At 43.6% G+C, this 24488-nt stretch overlaps 1 protein-coding gene across 2 annotated transcripts in view; it reads left to right on the top strand.

The window, feature by feature from the left end:
* Window positions 1-21571, top strand: part of LOC126537830 (uncharacterized) — a 28755-nt gene extending 7184 nt beyond the window's left edge. For both annotated transcript variants that reach the window (XM_055074469.2, XM_055074470.2), the window contains exons 3-5: window positions 2274-2334; window positions 2398-2563; window positions 18216-21571. In XM_055074469.2, the coding sequence (XP_054930444.1) occupies window positions 2274-2334; window positions 2398-2563; window positions 18216-18336 (348 nt within the window). In that variant the 3' untranslated portion in view covers window positions 18337-21571. The remainder of the gene's footprint in view (window positions 1-2273; window positions 2335-2397; window positions 2564-18215) is intronic.
* Window positions 21572-24488: the final 2917 nt, after the last annotated feature.

Genomic DNA, 24488 nt, shown 5'->3' with positions numbered 1-24488 from the left:
AAATTTGTCCTGGTCCGGGACTCGAACCTGGGACCACCGCCTTTCCGGGGCAGCCGCTCTACCAACTGAGCTAACCAGGCAGCTAGCAGATGGCAGGCTGAAGTCAAAATTGTCAACAACTCTAAGCAAAGGCAAGAGTTTGAGGTAATAGTTCTGCGGAAACCCGCAAGGTGGAGAGAAGTAATTAATAAAGGGAAATCACAGTTGTGGGTTTCCGCAGAACTATTACCTCAAACTCTTGCCTTTGCTTCGAACTGTTGACAAATTTGACTTAGCCTGCCATCTGCTAGCTGCCTGGTTAGCTCAGTTGGTAGAGCGGCTGCCCCGGAAAGGCGGTGGTCCTGGGTTCGAATCCCGGACCAAGACAAATTTTTCTTCAAATGTGAGGCTTATCTTTCGAGGAACCCGTATGGGTTTCCTTTGTAGCAATTACTTCGAATGGGTGGATGTCTGATTTTCCCTTTATTAATTACTTCTCTCCACCTTGCGGATTTCCGCAGAACTATTACCTCAATCTTAGAAATATATCAAATCCGTACCTGTCCACTATGACATCTCTCATAACTCATGTGTCAGTTTTGTGCATATAACCCCACATATCATACCATATTGTATTATTTTTTGTCTACATTACTGTTATTATAGTGCTACAGAACAGTATTTGCGATGACGAAGAGGCGAGCAGTATGACGACGATGATTAGAGGCTAGCGCGGGCTGTTGCCTCTTGGCCAAGTGCGGCGTGTTTCCTTGTAAATATGCTTGTAATAGCTTTTCTTCTGCATCTTCCTACGTAACAATATAAAGCTAACATTGTCAAATACAATTAGATAATGCAACATTGTGTAAAGCTGGGTGCAATGTAAAAATGTAGTAAATGCCTCTCAAAGAAGCCAGTCAATAATGAGATTATCATGACACGGTTAATCCCCTTTCACCTGTTAGCATGACATTCCAAGGGGCTGGCAAGTGAAAAGTCATCTGCTGGTTAACCAGATTAACTGCAATGCCATGACAGTCTCTTGACATCAATGGACAGAAGGCCTCTTCTGCTATTGAGTTGTATTTGACTATAATAACGTAACATGGTTCCTGATGTGGGCAGCCCACTCATAACTGGTGGCATTTTACTGGGGAGACAGCACTTGGTTGAGCCAAGAGCTACGCTTAATACCTCTTTCCCTTATATTGCTCTTCACATTCGCTCTGTTCTCATTTTCTGTACAGTGCTCAAGGAATGAAATGCATCCTTTTAGGGCTAAGTAATGCGCATACTTTCATTTCCACTGGCTGCAATTCGTGTCGCGACAACGTAATTCTGGCGCATACATCTACGTCGGAGTCCTTGACACCTTCGGTGATCAAATTCCTTGCGACATGACATGGTGCCTCTCGCGTACTTTGCACATATGCAGGGTTCTACTAAATGCTTTGTGTCGGGTTTCATTCCGTGAGCACTGTACTTCTGCTGTTCCCACATCCCCTGTTTCTGTGTTTGTCGCAATCTTATGCTGCCATGACTGCTTTGAGAGTCGTGCAATATTGCATACTGTCCCTTGCCTTCACTCTCAAGTGTGCGAAGGTGGGAATCACACTTCCTCACTTGTTCTGTGTCCTTATATTGGTCAAACAGAATAGTTCTAAACCAGCCCTGACGAAAGGAATACCATTCCCAAAATTGTTGGCAAAATAAAGCTTAAAAACGAACAATAGTCATGTTTGTCGTAACATTATAATTCCTTTAGTAAACTGGCCGGTAGAAACCTTTGCTGATTATCTATATATATAATATATATATCGTATAATAAGAAGCCAACAAAGACACTAAGGACATCATAGAGGAAATTACTTGTACTTACTAATTGAGTTAAAGAAATGATAAATTAATGTAAATGAAAGTGGATGAAAAAACAACTGACCACAGGTGGGATACGAACCCACGTCTTCGCATTATGCATGCAATGCTCTATATATAGCGATATATTCGTCCCAGTATTGTAAATAATTAAGCCACCATGTTTAAATGTCTGTGCTGGTTTTTAGGGCCTTAACATGTGGCCAACATCTATTTACATATAAGCCAAAGCATTTAATTCACTACAGAGTGTTGGGGAAGAACATTATCATGAGCGTGAGCAAGCACTGAAACACCTTATTCAAACTTATGCTTTGCCACATGCTTATTTGTAACCAGTGTAAGGTTTCAGCTTTCACATTGTGCTACCTTGGCAGACATTAATTCCTATATGCCTTTATAAATTTCTCTTACACCAGGAATCTGCTAGTGATGACGACCTTGGGGACATGCCATGTTCTCCCTTCATCATTGCAAAAGGTATAATTTTCTGTGGTACCACATTCGGGCAAGCATTCCTGATTTAAAACTTGTTTTGTGCAGGAGGCAGTTTTCTTACTGCTAAGAGCTTCGTCGTATGTGTCGACAGCCTGCCAGCGATGCATGCAACGAACCCCTGCCAGGCGTTCAAGCTGATGTTTTTTGTTCACTTCGCGTTCAACGTTGCGTACCCCAAAGACACAAGCCTCTGCCTGGAGTTCACACAGCGGTAAGTATTGAGTTTTCTTGTTAACTAAGCTGTCATAATCTTCTTTTGGTTTTTGCACTTCTCACATGTAGAGTGATGATTGAAGTTGTAGGCATATTCATTTTTTATAGGAACCTTTTATGATACTGCTTATAAATACAAAAAGCAATCTTGAAAAGGGAAGGTGTTTGCTGAACCCAAACAACTAATCAGCTAGGGAATGAAATTTTGATGCTACTATTGTTTCGTTACTGCATAGTAAAATAGTGCCCTAAGGAACTTCATGTACACATGCAAAAGAAAAGCCAGAAATAAAATTTTCTTTCTGGAGTAAGCGTTCAACCAGTGGTTTAGCCAGAAATTTACTTTGGGGTGAGGATCACCGCTCGCAAGTACCACTCCTCATGCTTCATCTCTCTCTCTCTCTCTCTATATATATATATATATATATATATATATATATATATATACACACACACACACACACACACAAACAAACACACACGGTGTCCCAGCTAACTTCGGCCAAGATTTTGAAATAACCTATGCGTTCTTCAGAACAGAAATTTTGTGGATGTTAGCGTTTATCTAAACTTACAGTACCATTTCATTGCTCATTTTTTTTTAGCAATTAGCCGAGATAAATTCATTAACATATTAAATATAGCTTGAAACATTCAGGTATCAATAGGAAAGCTGTGGAGCTTCACAGATATTGCCCAACCCAGGTACTTCCAACGAGATAGACTTAACATGGTCATTTTTATTCGGGAAAAACGAAAGCCCACGGAGTTGAAAAAATACCACATGACAGTGCGCCGCGATTACAGCGATCTAATGAGTGATTTGTAAAAACATCACAAGTGCCGCGCCTTCCCTTCACTTACGGGAAAGGGCTTCAACCTTTGCTCGGCTCTAACATTACGGGCAGCAGCTGGCGACGGCGCTCCAAAAAAGAGCTGCGTCAGCAGCCACTCGCGCCTGTTGCTGGAGAATGCGCCGTCACCAGCTGTTTATTCCGATATGACGAGAAGAGCAATTTTTTTCTCAGTGTTCAAGTTGGAGCGGAATAGAAAAAATACACACAAAACATGCATCATACATCTGGAACCTGTGTGAGAGAGCATCATTTGTTACAACGCCGCTTTTCTTCCAAGCTGTGCCAGCGGTTAGATGCATGTGAGCTCGGCTGTCTATTACTGTCGTGCCGCGCACCCGTTTCGAAGAATTTGTTTGCAGTGCCTAAAGCATGCCGTACTCAAGCGAGCAGAAGGCAAACATGGTCTTAGCCTTGGGAGCGGCATGGGGCGACAAGAGGAAAGCTGCCAAGGTATACCGAAATTGGCAATGTGGGGGATGACCTAGCGCGAACACAATTATGAGGAGTTACTTGACGCTGAAAGAAACAGGTAGCTTCAAGAAGATGCAGCGCAGAAAGGGGACCATCAGTGAAGAGTCTGAAGGAGACATTTTGGCTTTCATGAGTGCAAACCCTTATTCCAGCGTGCGTGATGTGAGTACTGAGGTTGGCAATTCAGTCTTCAATGCCAAGAGTTCTTAGGAAGGCTGAAATGTATCCATATCACCTCCAACTGCTTCAAAAGCTCCAAGAAAGAGACTTGCAATGGCAGCTTGATTTCTCAAATTTGATCCGTATGAACAGTGTCGAAATACCGGATTTTGTTGACAACGTGCACTGGACAGATGAGGCAACCTTCCCCAGAAATTCTCAACATCCATAATGCGCATTACTGGAGCGATACGAACCCGTATTGGGTGGCGCCAACCAGACACCAGTACCAATGGCCATTCAGTGTGTGGTGCGGTATCTTTGACGGAAGGATAATTAGCCCCATATGTTTTGACCGCATGCTCCCTGCTCAGTGGTATGTGAATTACATCTTGGAAGGCCCAGTCGAAGATTTTCGCTGTGATCTTCCTCTAGCATTTTTAAAGCAAACATAGTATCAGCACGACGATGCACCAGCTAACAGCAGTAGCCTTGCTCAAGCCTGGCTTGACAAAGCCTTTAAACGCCAGTGGGTCGAGCGGCATGGACTAGTGGCATGGCCTTCAAGGTCACCGGACTTGACAACTCTTGACTTCTTGTGGGAACACGTGAAATGAAAGACTGAGTGAACTGCAAACCTACAACTACACCACAAGCGCTAAACGCTGAGATTGCTAAGGCCTGCAGTGAGATACCGTATTGCGTCATCAAAAAAAGCTACCTCGGACGTGCTGAAAAGGTGCCATTACTGCATTAGGGCAGAGGGCGACTTGTTTGAACACATTCTTTTGACAGACATCACAGCGAATAAATCTACAACCGTTATCCATGAAAAAAGCCATCTGTTTAAAACTTTTGTATGACATGGAAAAGGCACGTAATATGGAATTACAAATTCTCTGCCGACAAGGAATGGACAGGAAGCTAAAAAGCAACCTTCCATGCAGTTAACAATTCTTCCTTTTGTGACAACCAGCGTAATTCACACAGCGTTATCAAGCTTGTTATAATGCATGTTTGCTTGTTGGGGCCTTGCTCCCAGATTCGAACTCATGAGCATTTATTCTGTTAGCGTGAGAGTGCAATTATTGCCGCAGAAATGGGAGCCGCGCTGTATTTCAACTGCCGCCTGAAGCCACTGGCGTTTATCTCAGAACCAAGCACATTGCGAAGCTCTGTCGTGGGCAGCACGAAAGGTGTGAAGCGAGCGATGTTTTTACAAAGCACCAATGAGAGCACTGTAATTGTGGCGCATTCGTGCACACAGAGCGCGCTGTCACGTGGTATTTTTTAAACTCCGCGGGCTTTTGTTTTTTCCGGATAAAAACGGCCACACTAAGTCTATGTCATGGAACTGCCTGCGTAGGGCAGTATTTGTGGAGCTCCACAACTTTTCTATTGGCGCCTGAACATTTCAAGCTATATTTAAAAAGTGAATTAATTTATCTCGGCTAATTACTCAAATATAGCCGAGCAAAAATGGTGCTGTAAGTTTAGATAAATGCTAACAACATCCACCCGATTCCTGTTCTGAAGAACGCATAGGCTTTCTCAAAATCTTGGTCCAAGTTAGCTGGAAATCTGTGTGTGTGTGTGTGTGTGTGTGTGTGTGTGTAACTGGATTTTTCAATGGGCCAAGCATATTTAGAAAGATGAGAAGCACAACTTTGCAGTTATCTTTGATATATTTACCCAACAGTTTCGGTCAGTGGACCGACCTTTCTCAAGGGATACGCTTGAAAAAGGTCGGTCCACCGACTGAAACTGTTGGGCAAATAAACCAAATATAACGACGAAGTTGTGCTTCTCATCTTTCTGTGTGCGCACGCGCGTGTGTGTTTGGTTGTGCACCACGCAAAGACACTTCTGTCTAGCACTCCCCAGACAAGAATGCTTTGACGAAGGTGCACATTTTTGTTTTGCTAATATAACACTTCTGACAAAAGTTTTTCACTGCTACTGCGTGAAGCCACTTTGCATCTAATTATGCTATCATCCTTATTCTATTTTTAAAAAGGAGGATATTCTTCTAAAAAAATAAAAGTTGGTTTACGAATTTATGGATTTATATAAAGTATATCGATGATCTAGCTGGCACATATCTTAAAAAACGAACAGTATTGAAAATGGGTCACTGTCACTCAACATTCACTGGGTTGAACGGCACGGTGGCTGCTAACATTCCTATATTTATGTTTTTGCGTGGACTTCGATGCCATTCACCAACCTGCCCTCCCACCTGTTGTGGTTTTCATAGCTTCCCTTCCCTGGCCAAGCACCTCCGTCCTTGATATATTTTGGTGTACACAAATCAGCTTTTTGTGGGTCTTTCTTTCGTTTCCTGCTTTTTGCCCTATAACAAAAGTCCAAGACAAGGGGGGGAAAAAGAAAAAAAGGGGGCATGCTTATTATGCGTATCCTAGATATAAGGAAGTCGCACTATTTTCGGAATGCTTTTCTTCCACGCTGTGCAGGCGACAATTCAGTCAGGTACCATAAATGAGAAGCTCTTCAATGACACAAAGGTCCGGTTGGGAGCAACAGTGCCCTCAAGTTTTATAAAAAGCACGCGCTCGTCCCATCATTATCTGTGCGTGGAATTTTTAGCGCTGATCCCCCCCCTCAGCAGTTACGGTTAACATCCGAAATGAGGTAGAGGTGTGCCATCAGTGCGTCTGCAATGTTCTGTGCAGGAGAGAGGGGATCGCTCCCATGGCAACCCCTCCCCCTGTTTGAACTGCCACTAGCCCTTGCCTTGCTTTCACATTCAAGCTTTCTCTTCCATCCATGTTGCTCTTTTGGAGCCCACTTCCTGAAGCTTTCTGTTCCATTATGAGGGGGGGGGGTCGTCTACCCAAGCTACCCCCCCCCCCCTGTCTATGCCATTGTGTTCAACCACTTAATTCATCTAATCTGCACTAGCCGCGTTGCATAGTGCCCAGTTACTAACATATTGACGGTTTGGAGAGCTTGGTACTGTTGCTTCTGAGATTTTGGGCACATTGCTTGCAGAGATCATAGTTATTTGGCCAGGGCAGCACAAAACCTAGAGGAGTAAGTTTGCTGGACAGAGTGTGTGTGTGTGTGTGCGAGCGCGCACGCGCGCGCTCGCTCGCTTGCATTCAATGCCAGTAACCCTTTGGTGGTCAGGTAACCATCCATTTTTTATGGGTAAATTGTAATGTGTTTTCTTGTGGATTTGATGTGTCCTGGATGGTGCTTTGCAGAGATTGCCAGCATTATTTTGCTATTGGTAAGTATGAGGGCTTGTGCACATGAAATCTTTGTTGGTTTGATTGCATTTCCGCTACAGTTACTGAGGGTGTATTGGAGTAGTGCTTTGTTTGTACTTGAAGTCTGGCAGCTGATGTGGTTCTGGCATTATCTGGCGTGTATGCTGTATCTGAGGTTTGAACTTTTCAGCTTTTACTTTCTGTAAATTCAATGGACTACCTTTGGTGTTTGTTTCAGAAGGCATTTTTCTTTTTGGTAAACCTTACTTCATATTAACATCTCACTGGCTTTTTCAGTGAAATTATGTGCAATTTTTGTGCTGTAAAAAGTCAGTGTATGTCTTGACCTTTTTAGTACAATCAGTCAATTTAGAAATAATAAATGCACGTAGGGCTATAACCACCACAAAAAATGCAAGTACAGTCGCTGACCGTTTATTCGGACCTCACGAGGACTGTGGAAATGTCCCAATAAACAGGTGTCCGAAAAAGCAGATTAAGAAAAAAAATGAAATCCTTTATTTCCACGCACTTATTCAGGCTTGGCAGTAGGCTTGAAGAAATCATGAATGCGCTGTTGCACGCTGTTCCGGTTACGCGCAATCGGATAAGGCTGAATCTCGGAGAGGGTCGTACGGTCACTATAGGCGGCTGAAAGCAGTCACTGCTTATACATACTCCGCATGCGACGGCAGCGTAGCACATGGTGCGTCATCTTCCGCCTCAGTCATCGTCTGGCGGTGCAGCAGGAACCTGACGAATAATCTCGCCATTGTCGAGTTCTGTACATGTCAGTACAGCAGTGTCAGCACCAGTGAAACTGTCAAGTGAGACGGTGTCCGGAGTCGCAATGCAACCACTGCGCAGGTCTCAGCAGAACATTTTCCACGTCAGTAGGGAGCACATCGGAAGGCGACAAATCTTAGGCCTCCCGGCACCCGCTTGCCGGCATTCCCCAGCACAGTCTGCGCGGGCACTGACGGCGCCATTAGACACTTGACGTGATGTTTCCGTGTGCTGCGTTGGATCACCGGAACCTCGACACAGCACACAAAGCAAACACCACCATGCCGACACCAGTCGCACAAACGAAAAATGTGGCCTACTCACAGCGTTGTGCGCGAAGAAACAAATCAGCTGCTGGATTGTCTTGACATGGATTACTAAGCTGAAACCGAAACTGCTGTACAGCCGCTCTATTGAACCAGGCAAAAACGATGATGAGCGGTGATTTGCAGTAGCACTACTTCGTGGGGCAGCAAGGAGGCTCCGCTCACAACAAAAATGGCGTTCAGCAAGTCAAACCGTGCACCGCTCAGAGTCGGTGCATGGTGCTCTCGATCGAGTTGGCTCAAGGAGTGTCTGAATATTCAGACGAGAGGTTGTAAGGTGTTCGAACTTTCGGAAGTTGTTATACGTCATGGTCTATGAGGAGAATGGCGGTGCCGCGAAGCAGACCGAATAGAGCATGTCTGAATTTTTGGAGTCCGGAAAATCAGTCGGCGGCTGCAAACTGAAAATCACTTTGTCTCATTATCCTTGGGTTGAAAAAAAGGAGAGGGTCAACATGTCTGCATATTGACTGGAGTGGTAGAACTTCCACTGAAACATTGTGTCAGGCAGAACATGACGCTCTTTTGTGATGCTTATGCATGTCTTCATGTCAGTTTCATTACTTCCTCGTCAGTTTGCTTACTTTAGTGAACATCACTGAGGGATCTTGAAAAATTGGGAAAACAAAATGGCATGAGCAAAAAAAAAGGTAAACTGTAGTGGCAGCACTTTATGTACAGTGCGTGATGGAGCCCATGCACCTTGCATTGACTGGTGACAAATTTCCATTGTTGCAGCTCGGCATGTGTGGAGTCATAAGTATTATCAATAAATGATTAAGCCATACTATTGCGTTCTTTTCCTTTGCAAGCACAAGTGTCAATATTAAGCTGATATTATGGCCTGAACATATGGAATTTTTGCAAGTGCATTCAAAGCCATATGCTGATCGTTCATATTATTCTTCTTGTTTCTGCAATATTTTGTTCTCTGACTTACCGATATTCATAAATGTGCATTCAGCACATGGCGCATGCAGCATCTGAGAATTTGCCTCCCTTTTTAGCTACCTTTGCCTTTCATCTGCACTGTAGCTTGAGGGTTGGCACACGCACAGTAGGTGTATCATATTAGCATAATATACACACTGACATTTAGCTGATGCCTGGAGCATACGAGATAGCAGCCCACAGTCAGTCACTTGGAGTCATAGTACTGGGTGGACGAGTCGGCATTCCACTGAACCAGTAAACTGCCCAGGATAGCCACACCTAAAAAAATTCCCTAAAATACTGTATATACTTGTGTAATAGCTACAGGTTTTTTTTCCGAAACTTGGGGTGAAAGTCGGGTGTGCTGCCATTACACTGCGAAACCAATCTTTTTTTTTTCTGTAAATATTTTCTGGGGTACTTGCCTTTATTGAACTACAGTACTCGCTCCTACTGGCTCTGGCTATTCTTGGACGTTCCCATAGAGCGTCGCATGCCAGCTGGAATAAATAGTGATGCCCCACAGATCAGTGATGGCAGCATCTCGGAGGCTGTACTTTTGCTACTGCCAGCACCAAGAAGTCGGCACAGCTGCCTTGTTTTCTCACCAATTAAAAAGAAAAAAGAAAACTTGGGAATTCTCACACTACACTACAGCTAACACTGCCAACCTTCTCAAAAATCAACAGTGTGGCTTATACACGGGCAATTCTTAAATATATTTTTGGAGCATTATTTTTATAAAGTGCTGGGTGCGGCTTTTACCCGGCTGAGGCCATTACACAAGAATACACGGTATGTTCCAAGTCATCAGCCTAGTATTCTTGTTTACTACAGTTTCCTCACATAGAGTGGAAGAGTTAGGCAACTATTGAATGCTTGGGAAACTGATCATACAGTGTGGGGCTCAAAACCTGTTGCAGGTTTTCTGAAAATGTTTATTCGTGAAGATTCTTGTAAAACAAGCACATCAAGAAAAGGCGAGGCTGCTATCATCGCTTTAAAAAGTAAGCTGGATTACTAGTTCCGGGTTGTTCAGATATTTAGCAAAGGATCCAATGGGGATTTATTCAAGATACAGAAGCAGCTGTTCATGTACCTCATACTGCATGGCACATGGACATACTTGAATGATGGCTTTTCTATCTTAAACAATGGATTCCTTTCAACACCTCCTCATCATCATCAGCCCAACTACCGTATTTACACGATTGTAAGTCGACTCGGATGCAAGTCGACCCCCCCATATCGTGTGACAGGGAAAAAAAGAGCATACCCGAGGGAGCATTCAATAACAAAAATTTATTAATAGCTGACATGGTCACTGAACTACTCATCTTCACTAGTGCTGCCATCGTCATCGTTGCTACAGTCCCACAGTGCATCGTTGCCCTGCGAAATTTCACATTTGGCAAACGACCACACCATGACATGTTGTGGAACAGCAGCCCACGCCGAATGCACCCAACCGCACGCATCGGCCAGGGAGCCTCTTTTGACAGGTCCGGTTGGCATAATTTCGCGGTGTTCTGCCGCCAGCCACTCGTACTCGCGGCGGAGCAGGTCCTTAAAAGGCGAAGATCCGGGCTTGTTTCATGACCATATCGCACTTCACTGGCAGGGACCGATCGCGCATTTCAGCGACGTATGCCGAAAGCTTAGCCTACAGCTCCGGAAAGCCTCCAGACTTCGGCACGTTGGAAATTCCTCACTTGCCGTCACAGGTGAAAATTTAGCTTCGCTGCAGTCGCCACTCTCGCCCCACCCATTCAGAAACATGGAACTTGCAGCCCGCTGCGCAGCAATTTGTTTCTTTGGCGTAAAGGATGGCAGCCCTCTTGAACGCTGCTGTGAATGAGTGCCGAATGATTAGTGGGCCTGGAGCACTCATGACGACTGAGGAAGCATAGAAGTAGCATGTAGGCGGCAGTCAAGTGGAACGCGTCAAACCAATGCCTTTCGTCAAGAAAGCTAAGCGCAACAGGCAAAGAGAACCCCGCGAGCGGTGTCTGCTCTTCCATGAACTACTGATGCTCCCCGCAAGCACCGCCGTTCTGAGGGTGAAGCCGCAAATAGAGCAGCGGCGTTTCCATCACCTATTGACACCCTCTCATGAGTGTTGTGTGCACTGTAAAACTCTCAAAAATGTTGAAAAACTCTTCCGAGAAGCGAACAAACATGCGGGATAGCAAAAAGCTACGGGTGGGGCCATAGAGCAAACATAAAATTGTAACTACGTTGTAGCTCCCGTTGGTCTCGCTGTTTTGGCAGTGCCATGTTTCGGTTTCGATTTAAGTGGTCGACTTACAATCGTGTAAATACGGTATGTCCACTGCAGGACAAAGACCTATCCAACATTTCTCCAATTATTTCTGTTCTGTGCCAGCTGCGCCCAGCTCACCTCTGCAAACTTCCTAATTGCATCTGCCCACCTAGTTCTCTGGTACTCCCTGTTACTTCTCCTTTCTCTTGGAATCCATTCCATTGTCCTAACAGACCATTGGTGATCTTGCTTCAAATCATATGCCCTACTCATGCTCATTTCTCCTCACTTTCAGCTGGGATATCATTGGCTTATTTGTTCCCTAGCTCTCTTCTAGCCTCCTAACATTACACCAATAATTTTCGTTTATTTGTCCGCCATGCTGTCCTCAGTATTATTTCAATCCTTTTCGTTCAGTTTCTGCACCAGAGATTACTAGACAAGATACAGCTGTTATATACTTTCCTCTTAAAGGGCCCGTCACCAGGCCCCATAGCAAATTTTGGTTATAAGCTGGAAGTTATTACGTGTCCTCAAGGGAGCGCTCTGCCATAAAAAATTTTTAAATCAGCTCATTAATAGCAGAAATAGAAATATTTCAGTGCTACGAACCTATGATTTGAGGTGTGCTCCACTGCCCAACAAGACACTCTCTCCACTTGCCCTGTCTAGCCTCCGCAAGTGAAATTCTTTCCCTGCGTTCTCCCATACTGGACCTCGAGGATCGTGTGACGCATGCATCACAGGCCCCGCCTTGATTTTTTTTCTTCACACATTTCTTTAAATTGCTGTGCACTCCCGCCGACGGCGTTGTGCACTAGCTGTGGTGATTGTCTGGTTTCACACAGCGCACGATTTTGCGCGCTGTGCTCCATGAATACTGAGGCAGAACAAGGATTGCAGAGTGCAATCGCGCACTGGAACACATGGAAACTGGCATAGCTTTGGTACCTGCGCATGTAACTGCACGACTATGGGAACAAGCAGACGAAGCAGAAGTGCATCTCTTTTTTGCTTTGGTGCAAAGTAAAACAAAAAGCTTACAGGCATTCAGCTTGTGTATTTTATTATTTCTCTGAACTTCAATTCGTCAATTCAAGCAACAGATCACACAAATAACAGATGTTACCTTGAATAATTCTCGAAGTCGCGTGTCGCCACGAGCAATGTCACACTGCGGACATGAGTACGTAGACGCAGGGTTACTAGTACATCCTTATCGAGCTTAGAATGTGGTCGCCATGAGGGAAAGGAGAAATGGCGTTGGGATTAAAATTTCAGACCTTTCTGCGGTCCGTCTGCAGTTTCCGCGGTCTGCGCTTGTCAGGCTTCATGAGGGGCCCTTTAAGGGATACTGGCAAGCTGCGGTTCATAATCTGAGAGTGCCTGCCAAATGTGTTCTGCCCGATTCTTACTCTGATTTTTTGTGGGAAAGTAAAGCTTCTTTGATTTATTATTGTTCTTTGACAAATGTATTGATGTATTGTGAGGCTGCCCCCTTTTTTGTATGCATGCTGCTATCGTGGACACTCGCTGATTCAGTGGAACAACAGCTCGCATGCTGAGCACTGCATTCAACACCCGGTACCCAGAAGTGTACCCTCTAGAGAAAAGTATACAACAGCTGCATCTTACTGGTACTTACGGGGTGGGAAAGTGGAGGCTTGCGAAAAGGGTTCAACTGAAATTGAGGATGTCACAGCGAACTAATGGAAAGGAAAATGATAGGTGTAATGTTGAGGGACAAGAAGAAAGAATGAGTCTGGAAACAAATGCGGATTAAGGACATCTTATTCAATATCAAGAAGAATGGGCATGGGCAAGCCATGCAATGAGGCAAGCTAACAGATGGTCTGAATAGCAATGAATAACGTGCAGAGGACGGGACAGTAAAATTCAGACACATGAACAGTACAAGCGTTTTTTTAATCCTTAACAGTGACTCCGGCTCACTTGATTCAAAGGCTCTAAGCATTTTACCCATCATGAAAGAGTGTTTTAATTCGCTTGTTCTAACAAGTGAATTGCCCATTAATGATTGTATCAGATTTTTAGACCTGAACTTCCTTTCACACTAATCGCATTTGCTGGGCCTACCAGCCACAAAGTAACAAACCTGTGCTGCCATATCATTCTGCACACTCAAAACTTTAAAAAGAGCTATTGTCAGCACGAGTTTCCAAAACTGTCTCCAAAAATTGTGAACACACATGATGAGTGACAGTTTTAAACAGCAGTCTAAGAGGCTGACTATACTGGTTACCCCACGCACATTCAAGTGTGTTGCCAAGAAGCTTCTCTGGAAACTAAAATCATAAATACAATGTGATCTGAACCTGGTGCTTGGTGAATGGAAGCATTTTGCTGTATTGCCTTACATGCATAAGATTTCCCAGAATCCAAAAAGAATCGGACATCTGGTGAATGAAACTGTCGTGTTCTCAGCCCCGAAGAAACTTGCCCTAGTGTGCAAGATAGGAAAGGCTGACCACAACAAAGTGCGAGGATGCATGGTCAGGCATCAGAAAGCTTACGTCACTTGTGATGGTGTGTACAGAGTTCCGTTGTCATGCGGGAAGCACCATATTGGACAAACCGGTAGGTACTTGAACGAGCGGCGCATGGAGGGTGCTCACAATATCAAGTATGGGTGAGGGGGAACACTTGCTGATTACATCCTCTCCTGCAAGTCAAAAACGTGCAAGCCGTTCCTTGATAAACGTGTTGTCATTAAGAAGGAGCAAAGATAGGGTAACACAAGAGATCATTGAAGCTGAAAAGATAAACAGAGCAGGATGCACATCTGTGAGCACACCTTCTATTTTCTTCTGCGATAAAGAGCTAGTGTTTCTGAAATCTTGATACCGGTTGTATAATCGTATAAGCGATAGGTCTTTCTTCAGGCATATAAAAGTGAGGTATGTTTAAAATAAAATTTCTTAGAAGAAAAAAAAATTGCACTCATACTGTTTGTGCATGTCTGAATTTTACTGTCCTGTCCTCTGCACGCTATTTATTGCTATTCAAATTTTATTTATTTACATACCTACTTCGCCCATTGGGCATTACAGTAGGGAGGACAGATAATCAACATATAATACAAGATTGCACACTCTTAAATAGGTTAAACACTTCAGACCATGGGTACAATACTAATCATATATGTGTTACATCCTGAGGGAGCGCATGAGATAGCACTAAGAACAAGTTTCGCCCAGGTAAGAAGATACTTGTTAACACAGCATGCTGGCTAACATTGCAAAACATAAACATCAAAGAAAGTTTCAAATGGTGAGTGCATTTTTATCTACAAACATATGCTTGGAGAGCAGTGGGGAATGTGACATCAGAAGGAACTTCAATTAGTTCAGGAGGCAGCAGGTTCCATTCGTGTATTGTACGGGTAAAAAAGGAGTTTTGGTATGTTGTTGTGTGCGCGCATATTTCTTTTAAGTAAGTGGACGCAGCGCCTGGATATGTATGTTGGTGGTTGTAGATAAGTCTCTTTGTTTAGTGGTGTGCGATTGAAGACGGTATCTCAAAGGAAAGAGAGGCGGGAAACAACACGGCGTAGTGAAAGATCTTCCAAACATATGTGGTGTTTTATTTCTGTGATGCTGCTTGGAAATGAGTAAATGCCAGTAATGAAAGAGGCCGCACGTTTCTGTATCGCTTCTAAGCTATTGACAAAAATTTGTGTATGCGGGTCCCACACAACAGACACATATTCGAGAATTGGGCGAACGTTGCTTAGGTAAAGTGTTCTCTTGACATCTAGTGGCGTGTGCCTAAAGTTCCGTTTCATAAAATTAAGTACTCTCCCAGCTTTTAAAGTGATGCTTTGAATGTGATGATTCCATGTCAGATCAGTGGAAAATGTGACACCTAAGTATTTAGCTTCACTTGTTTCTGATAAAGGGGAGCCGTTCAAGTAATACTGTGTACGGATTGGTTGCCGCTTGCGGGTGAAACAAATATGCTTACATTTTGAGATGTTGAGGGTCATAAGCCACCTGTCACACCATGAAGAAATTTTATTTAGGTCTGTCTGTAATACTACTCGGTTGGAATCATTATTGATTTCTCTGCAAAGGATGCAATCGTCTGCGTACAGCCGGTTGATCCACCAAGCCCAAAAAGCTACGCTGCTGAACCGATGGTCATTAAGGGTAACACTTGATTTCAAGAGAATGCAAGGATAGCAGGGAACAGCAGAAAGTTAGATGGGCAGATGTGATTAGAAGTTTACGGGATAACGTGACCCCAGCTAGCATAGGACCGGGTTAATTGGAGAATTATGCGAGAGGACATAGTCAAGCTGATGATCACGGTGATCACGCAGAAGTAGGCTACAATCCTATACATTCTGGGCATCAGTGATACACTGTGTAAGTGTGCAAGCTTGTAAGTGAATTAGTGTAGGTGAAAGACGCGTTAAGCAAAACATTGCCAAGGCATTACGATGCAAAATCTTGTGTCCCCACTGCATACTGATGAGTCGGGGAACGTTGAAAAAAGATAGAAGGAATGACGGCAGGAATGAGCATGTGGCTTTGAATGTTCTTAGCAGACATTTTATTGTGAAGGCACTGCTTCGGTACCACCCACGGGAATGTGGCAATAGGGTGCAGCCTCGTGCTCCACGAGGGCAAAACGGGGAACGCTGCGCTGCGTCCGTCAGCAATTGATGTTTGGCGGCGCTTGTGTCAGTGATAACGTCAATCGAGAGGTGCGGCCAGGCCAAGGTCTCTCTACCGCATGTGCTCTACCTTGTTTGTTTGGGAAATTGTCTCCATTCCCGAAAACTGCGCACTTTCAGTCCCTGTTTAGCACGCTCCCGGCTGTTAGCTCCCGCTTCACCGGCCGAGCTCCAGGATTGTAGCAAGGAAGGATGTTAAACGCTAGCAAGCGCCAGCAAGAACCAAGAGGTGTGTTCGGTGTGTTGACAGCAAAGACAATGCAGGAAACGACAGCATGAGGCTAGACAGATCGAAGGACCAACACCAGGTGATGCAGCAAAGCGAGCTTGCCCAGTGGAACATGTTTGTCACCAGCCCCAATGAGTAGTAGATGCAAGAGCTTACCATTGCACACTAGAAGCACACAGGATTCAGTGTCAGATGCCCAGTGAAGAACAAAAGCAATGCAAGTAAGAAGCGGATGCTGCAGCAAAGATACACCAGCGAAAGGGTGAAGCATACCGCCATGCAAAGGCATTCATTGCGTGATTGATGGGTGTAATTAGAACATCATGTTACATGGGTGTAGGCTTGCTATCATGATCTCGCAGAAACTACAGTGGCAGGCATTATGGTCAGCCATTCATCACAAAGAGCATTGCAGCAAGCCCAGGGGAGCTTGTCAATCCCAGCCAAATTCATCATTGCGGCCAGTTCAGGTAAATTGCAGCGAAAGGAAATATGGGATGTTCCAACGCCAGTTTATACATTTTGATGCGGCAAAGTTAGAAAAGCAAGGTCAGTTGGAAAAGCTTTCATCATAAAACCATTTGGGCAAGATCACCACGGCTTACACATGTTGCTTGTGTCATATTGTTAGATCGTCTGTGCAACTTTTTGTTTCTGCAGGTCATAGTCCTAGCTGGCCACAGACACGGGCACTTACATACACACACAAAAAAAAGACAAGAAAAAACAGAAAAAAACAGCATCACTACATGTCAAGTCGTTGAGTATGAAAATAGTGCATATGCTGAATCACAGGTTGAAATCTGCCACCAGTCTATGCAAGATGTCTGGGTTCTATGTGAATTGTTCTTAAAGCAATAGCACTGTTTTTCCCCATTGTGGGCTGCTTTCTGAGAGCTGAAACGTCATTTCAGTTGTTCTTTTAGTAGGAGCTGTTTTGTTTGCCACCATGTACCTTCCTGACAACACTGGTTTCTATGGAACTCCTGATTTCGAGCCTTGAAAAAAAATTGCTTGCCTGAATGTTAACGACAGTAACTATTTCTTTAATGCCATAACGGGATCTTGCTAATGAGTGCCATAGCAAAGGTATTTGGTTTGCATGATGAGAGGTCTGAGAACAGTTTCAACTAACATTTCACCAAAGTGCACTGCAGTGCATTTTCCTGTCAGCTTTGTGGGTGCGGTTCACAGAGGCCTTAAGCTGTCCCTCAAGTCACTTCAAAAGGCTTCTCATGAAGTCCTTTATAGTGTACGTGTCACAAGTTTGAATTAAGGGGCAGACAAATTTTTTAATTTCATTTTCTCAGCAATTAATGCATCTTTTGCTGCCACACAAACGTCAACGAATTGGGAATGTGCCACAAAATGGATTTCTCCTAAGAGCAATAATGGGGGTGGAGTTGTTTTCAGTATGCCTTTAACACCCAGTGATGGTGTTCGGTGAAGTTTTAATCCAAGTAACAAAACACTAGGCTTGTTAAAACCTGATGCATGTGATAATTTAGGAAAGGATAATTTTGTCTTGGAAGTTGCTTGTTTTTAACTGAACATGCACTGGAGACCACTGAAATGTGGGCTCTAAAGGAATCAAATTTTAAGGTCGTTGGCAGGCAGCAATCTTCTTATTTCTTTGAAGAAAATACAGATATTTTCACTGTACCAAGTGTAACAGCATTCTATCCTTGCTTTAGAACCATTGCAGGTGTGAACCCTGGCAGGGGAACCAAGGTGGAGCGGACCAAGAAAAAGCAGCATTGCCTCTCCCCAAAAGTGGCCTCCCTCGTCACATCGTTGAAAGACTATGACTTTTAACTGTTCTGTAACTTAAAAACGTTCTATATCAATGCACTGTGATAATGTAACAACTCGTGGCATGCCTTATGCCTTGTTTCTACCTCACTGCTTAATGCAGTACTAGTCTCAAGCAAGGCACAGTTTGCCCCAGTCACTTTCCTTTTCCATATACTTTCCATATACTGCTTGTATGCATTAGTAGTTGCAAGGCTGGACATACTAAGTGGGGTGACTGTTTTTGGTTGCACTGTGGTAATGTAACAACTTGTGGCATGCCTTATGCCTTGTTGTTTGTATCTCACTGCTTAATGCAGCACTAGTCTCAAGCAAGGCGCAGTTTGCCCAAGTCACTTTCCTTATGCATATACTTGGCGTTGCAGTTTAGTGACTGGTTGGATACATTGTAGTACTGCTGTCTCTATTCTAATATTTTAAGTTTTATATTGTAGTTGCAAGGTTGAACATACTAAGTGGGGTGACTGTTTTTGGTTGCACTGTGATAATGTAACAACTTGTGGCATGCCTTATGCCTTGTTGTTTGTATCTCACTGCTTAATGCAGCACTAGTCTCAAGCAAGGCGCAGTTTGCCCAAGTCACTTTCCTTATGCATATACTTGGCGTTGCAGTTTAGTGACTGGTTGTATACATTGTAGTACTGCTGTCTCTATTCTAATATTTTAAGTTTTATATTGTAGTTGCAAGGTTGAACATACTAAGTGGGGTGACTGTTTTTGGTTGCACTGTGATAATGTAACAACTTGTGGCATGCCTTATGCCTTGTTGTTTGTATCTCACTGCTTAATGCAGTACTAGTCTCAAGCAAGGCACAGTTTGCCCAAGTCACTTTCCTTATACATATACTTGGCGTTGCAGTTTAGTGACTGGTTGGATACATTGTAGTACTGCTGTCTCTATTCTAATATTTTAATTTTTATATAGTAGTTGCAAGGCTGGACATACTAAGTGGGGTGACTGTTCTTGGTTACACTGTGATAATGTAACAACTTGTGGCATGCCTTATGCCTTGTTGTTTGTATCTCACTGCTTAATGCAGTACTAGTCTCAAGCAAGTCACTTTCCTTATACATATACTTGGCGTTACAATTTAGTGAGTGGTTGTATACATTGTAGTACTCTTGTCTCTATTCTAGTAATATTTTAATTTTTATATTGTAGTTGCAAGGTTGGACATGCTAAGTGGGGTGGCACAATGTTTTTGGTTGCACTGTGATAATGTAACAACTTATGGCATGCCTTATGCCTTGTTGTTTGTATCTCACTGCTTAATGCAGTACTAGTCTCAGGCAAGGCACAGTTTGCCCAAGTCACTTTCCTTATACATAAACTTGGCGTTGCAGTTTAGTGAGTGGTTGGATACATTGTAGTACTGCTGTCTCTATCCTAATATTTTAATTTTTATATTGTAGTTGCAAGGTTGGACATACTAAGTGGGGTGACACAGTTTTTGGTTGCACTGTGATAATGTAACAACTTGTGGCATGCCTTAAGCTTTGTTTGTATCTCACTGCTTAATGCAATACTAGTGGCAGCCAGAATTGATGCTTGTTGGGAGAGTTGGTGGTTTGTAAGTGCTAAAACAGAGTGCAACAAGATGGGACAAGAAAGAGCACTCGCTTTCACCTGTTTGTATCTTGCTGTTTTCATCTATAGATATATGCATGAACTATCAGCACGAAATTGAAAAGCACATTCGATACAACTTAACCCTTTTCCGATTGCCAACGATCCGAAACGACCTCATTTATCATAGTTCCAGTGATACCATATTCATGCATGTTACTTGCACATGCAGTATTCAGTGCCTCGATAAGCTCCCTAACTCGCTTGTCTTTGTGATGGTTGTATAAATGTTATAAACGGGGATAAGGTGCCTCAGAGAGGCTGGCCTTATCCCTGTTTATGACCTTTATACCACAGTGTGCTATTCCATCTGTCAGCCCCTTTCTTGATTTTGGATTTGTGACGGTTACTAATCCGACTGTTCAAACAAAGGCACGCATGGCCTAGAACAGCCCCATCGCCTAGACTGCGTCCTGCATTGACGGCAGTGCAAGCTACATTGGTTACAATATTAATGAGAGGAACCAGGGCCACCTAAGCCTGCACTGCCATCAATGCGGGACGCAATCTAGGTGACGGAGCCGTTCCAAGCCACAAAAAGTAGTGGGTTAGCGAGACTATTGAGGCAATGAATATTGCACGTGCAGCTAGCAGGTGTGTGATCGTTCCATCGGTGGCACTATCGAGAAAAGATCCAAGTTGTACCGGCGTTGGGGTCAGTCACCTTAATTCTTGCTTTCAGTTTCATGCTGGCGGTTCATGTGTGTATTTATACGTGGCAACATCAAGGAATAAACAGTTGAAAGTTGGCACTCCTGTCGTCTCAAGATTGGACGTACCAGTTAGGACCCAGTTGGTTGCTTTTGGTTACACTGTGATAATGCAAACAGCCTGTTTCATGCCTTATGACTTGTTGCTCGTATCTCACTGCTTCATGCAGTACTAGTGTCAAGGAAGGCATCATTTGCGAATTTGCACAATTCTTCTAATGCATATACTTGCCGTTACAGTTTAGTGACCAGTTGTATATTCATTGTATTGCATAATTATTTTATTTGACAAGATTGATTCGCCCTACTTAGTATGTCCAATGTTTTGGTTATACTGCAATAATGCAAAAATCCTGTGGATGAGTTATGTTCTATTGCTTGTATCTCACTAGCTGCTTCATTCTGTACTAGTGTCAAGCAAGGCACATTTGCCCTAGACACTCCTTATGCGCATATACTTGCCATCACACTTTAGTGATTGGTTGTCTTCATTGTACAGGTATTACTTTCTGTGTTGCATTTATTGTATTGCCATTTTAGAGTGAATCATATGTGCTCCTGTATACTTACCGTTACTGCATACCTTATTAGCAGCTGTCCCATATAGGGAGTGCAGGAAGGGCAATTTTATTGCCTTTTTTCTTTGGTCACCTATCTACCATTTACCTTAATTACGTGATGCTGTAAGACGTAGTAAATTACTAGTCATGATGACATTGTTTAATATTGCACCTGCATTTATCACTATTGTTCAATACTTACACGTGCCATTTCTAGCAGTCCCATAAAGCAGTGAAATATCTCATTGCATTGAAACATGGCAGGAGTTGTAATGTTCTGTTATGTATGTATACATATTATGTATTATGTATAATAAAAGGTGGTGTGAAATGACAAAAAATGGAGCTTTACAGAATTTTTCTATTTGCCGACAGAAAAACTTGTGAAATAACAGAAAAGCAAGCATAGAAAACTCAACTTCACAGACATTTTCTGTTAGTCGCAAACAGAAAAACTTGTGAAATGACCAAAAAATGTTAAAACAGAAAACATAGCATGACAGAAACTTTCTGTCAATTTCACAGGAATTCTGTTAGCTGCAAACAGAAAAACTGTGAAATAACTGAAAAATGTTAAAACAGAAAACGTAGCGTAACAGAAACTTTCTTTCAATTTCACAGAAATTATCTGTTAGCTGCGAACAGAAAAACTGAAATGACCGAAAAATGTTAAACAGAAAACATAGCGTAACAGAAACTTTCTGTCAATTTCACAGAAATGCTCTGTTAGCTGCTAACAGAAAAAATCTGTGAATTGACAGAAAGAAGGAGCAACAGAAAACATAGCATAACAGAAAATTTCTGGCAGGCCAGCTGCCAGAAAATTTCTGTTTTTTTCAATAAAAATTTCTTACAGTGCACCATAGTTCAAGCGTGCCGCTGAACCCTTGATGACGCCGCTATCTCTTGCAATGCAATGTAGCTCTTGGAGTGTGCAGAGAGGCGCGCTTGTAAAGTTCACCTGTTACAATACGCCCCCCTCACACTTTGTGTTGTTTTGCTTGTCAACGTTTGTCTAAATTTGATGGCGCGGGTAATTTCATTGTTTCTTAACCTGTTGAGCCAAAAGTAGTGAGTTAGGACCGCCAGGTAATTATTTACTTTAGCTGTTTTCATGCGGCTACGCTGGCCGACGGGCTTGCGTCTGACGATGGGACCAGCACTCTACACCCAATGCTTTCGTCGGCTTCAAAAGAAAGTATGTTCTGTGAAGGGGGCCGATTTCGACGCCCCTATGGCTGACCTTCTGCTGCATTGCTTTCCGCGCTGAAAGCTCGAAGCGCCCATCAAGTTGAATCGCGGGACATATGAATACGCAGCGCTAACGGCAGACCACAAAAACAAATTTCACGTCTTTGAGAACAAAATAATGTCTCTGCTGTTGTTAACGGATATGGGGTCACATTATTTTTTCTTCCGACGGAAGTCCTCCCTCGTCCCAAAGATGACGCGAAATTCCATCGGACGCCATGTTTTGAACGTATGAGTTCTATAGAAGCTTCGCTACCAGGTATATTAACCTTGGAGAATTTTCTGTAGGCCCGGTATGCAAGTAGTATACAAAAAGCAACGCACATACCAAAAACGCGTGTTTATTTGCTGATGTTTCAGCCGTGGCACGGCCTTCGTTAGAGTAAATCGGGACACAAGCGCGCAGCCGCTTTTATGCGCAACTACACGTGGGCAATGCCAGGGATTCAATAAGGTGAAAATGCTAGCGAAGATAATAGAGTGAAAGATGCAAATCTATGTGTGACACATGAGCATGAAGTACACACATAAAAAATCAGTCACAAGTCACCCGGTAAACCGTTGCACTGCGCCTACATTTCGCCATGCGTGTAAATCGAGTAATAGCAGTGGGATAGCAAACAATGCATCGCAAGATTTTGTTAGACTCAGTACGATAGTACATTACAGTAAAACAAAGAATGCAATGAGCGACACACAGTGATCGTCATAACGCTGTCAATCTCTCTCCTCAGCTCGTGCTGTCAGCAAAAAGCGAGTCGTATGCAAATCTTCTTCCTCATCCTGTAATTTGTCTGCAGGCAGCACTCGTTTATAAAGGGCTAAAATATGGCACGTCACAGGCAGATGACACCATAGGCATAATGTTTGATATACCATTGAGCTACTAATACCCTAAGTTAATGAGCTCAATTTGCTCAGTAAAAACAATTACCTGATTACTTGTAAAACTTGTTATAATGTACGGTATGCGTACAAATGTTTTCCATGTTCGAAACAGAATTGTTTTCGTAAAAGTACGCTCAGGAATTCGGCAGGAACCTAAGGACATGCAGGGGACGAAAAGACAAAAAATGATGAATGTACCATTTACAAATGGGAAGAATAAAATATCGATTAGAGAACAAGCGCGCGCATTCAGTGAGCTAGTTGCTTAGCGGGTCCTGTAGTGAGTAAAAAAAAACTTAACCGGTGCTGACTGTGTATCCCGGTAAAGAAAAAAATCTCGGTGCTGTTCCACTCTGTGAAGAAGGATGACCAGCGAAGCTGTGTATGTGGGCCCCTTAATGGCGAACTGCACCTCCACCGCGGGTCGGCCCAGCATTGCACTACCGTATTTACTTGATTCTAAGCACCCCCTTTTTTTCCCGATCGCGATGCCCAAAGTGAGGAGGGTGCTTAGATTCGAAAAATCTAAAATGACCCCCCCTCCCTCTTTTCGCTGCGACATCACAAAGAGATGGGTGCGAGAAATAATATTTTATTTTGCAAACATTCAAAAGAAAAATCGGTGCACACAGTGAACCCACCGCTTGTGTCGGATGCTCAGTTACTATCACTGCCACTCGAGTTCGTCGCACCGCTTGAACCACCGCTCTCGTAATACCACAGCAGGTCGTCTTCCGTCCCATCGAAGTGGTTTGTGATTGAGCAGTTCTTAAATGATTTGACCACAACGTCCACTTGGACCCGCTTCCAAGCGTCCGATTGCGATGGTTCCACTTCCACTTGCGATGGTTGATGGGGGCGCTTTCTGTAGCTTTCGCCATACATCAGTACACTCCGGCTCTACGGCGTATTCGCGCCGCGGACGCCGTGCTACCTGGGGACTCCAACTGCTCCGGCTCGATGACAGAGTGAGCAAGCGCTCTTGGCGGCCTTGGCTACGCGCGCTTTCTAATAAATGGGGGGGTGCTTAGATTCGCATGCAAACTTTTTTCCCAATTTTTTCGCGAAAATAGAGGGGGGGTCCTTACAATCGGGGGGTGCTAAAAATCGCGAAAATAC

Source organism: Dermacentor andersoni, chromosome 2 (genome assembly GCF_023375885.2).
Source record: "Dermacentor andersoni chromosome 2, qqDerAnde1_hic_scaffold, whole genome shotgun sequence".
Classification (NCBI taxonomy): domain Eukaryota; kingdom Metazoa; phylum Arthropoda; class Arachnida; order Ixodida; family Ixodidae; genus Dermacentor; species Dermacentor andersoni.
Note: the sequence above shows the minus strand (reverse complement) of the source record. Positions and strands in the feature narration are given on the sequence as shown.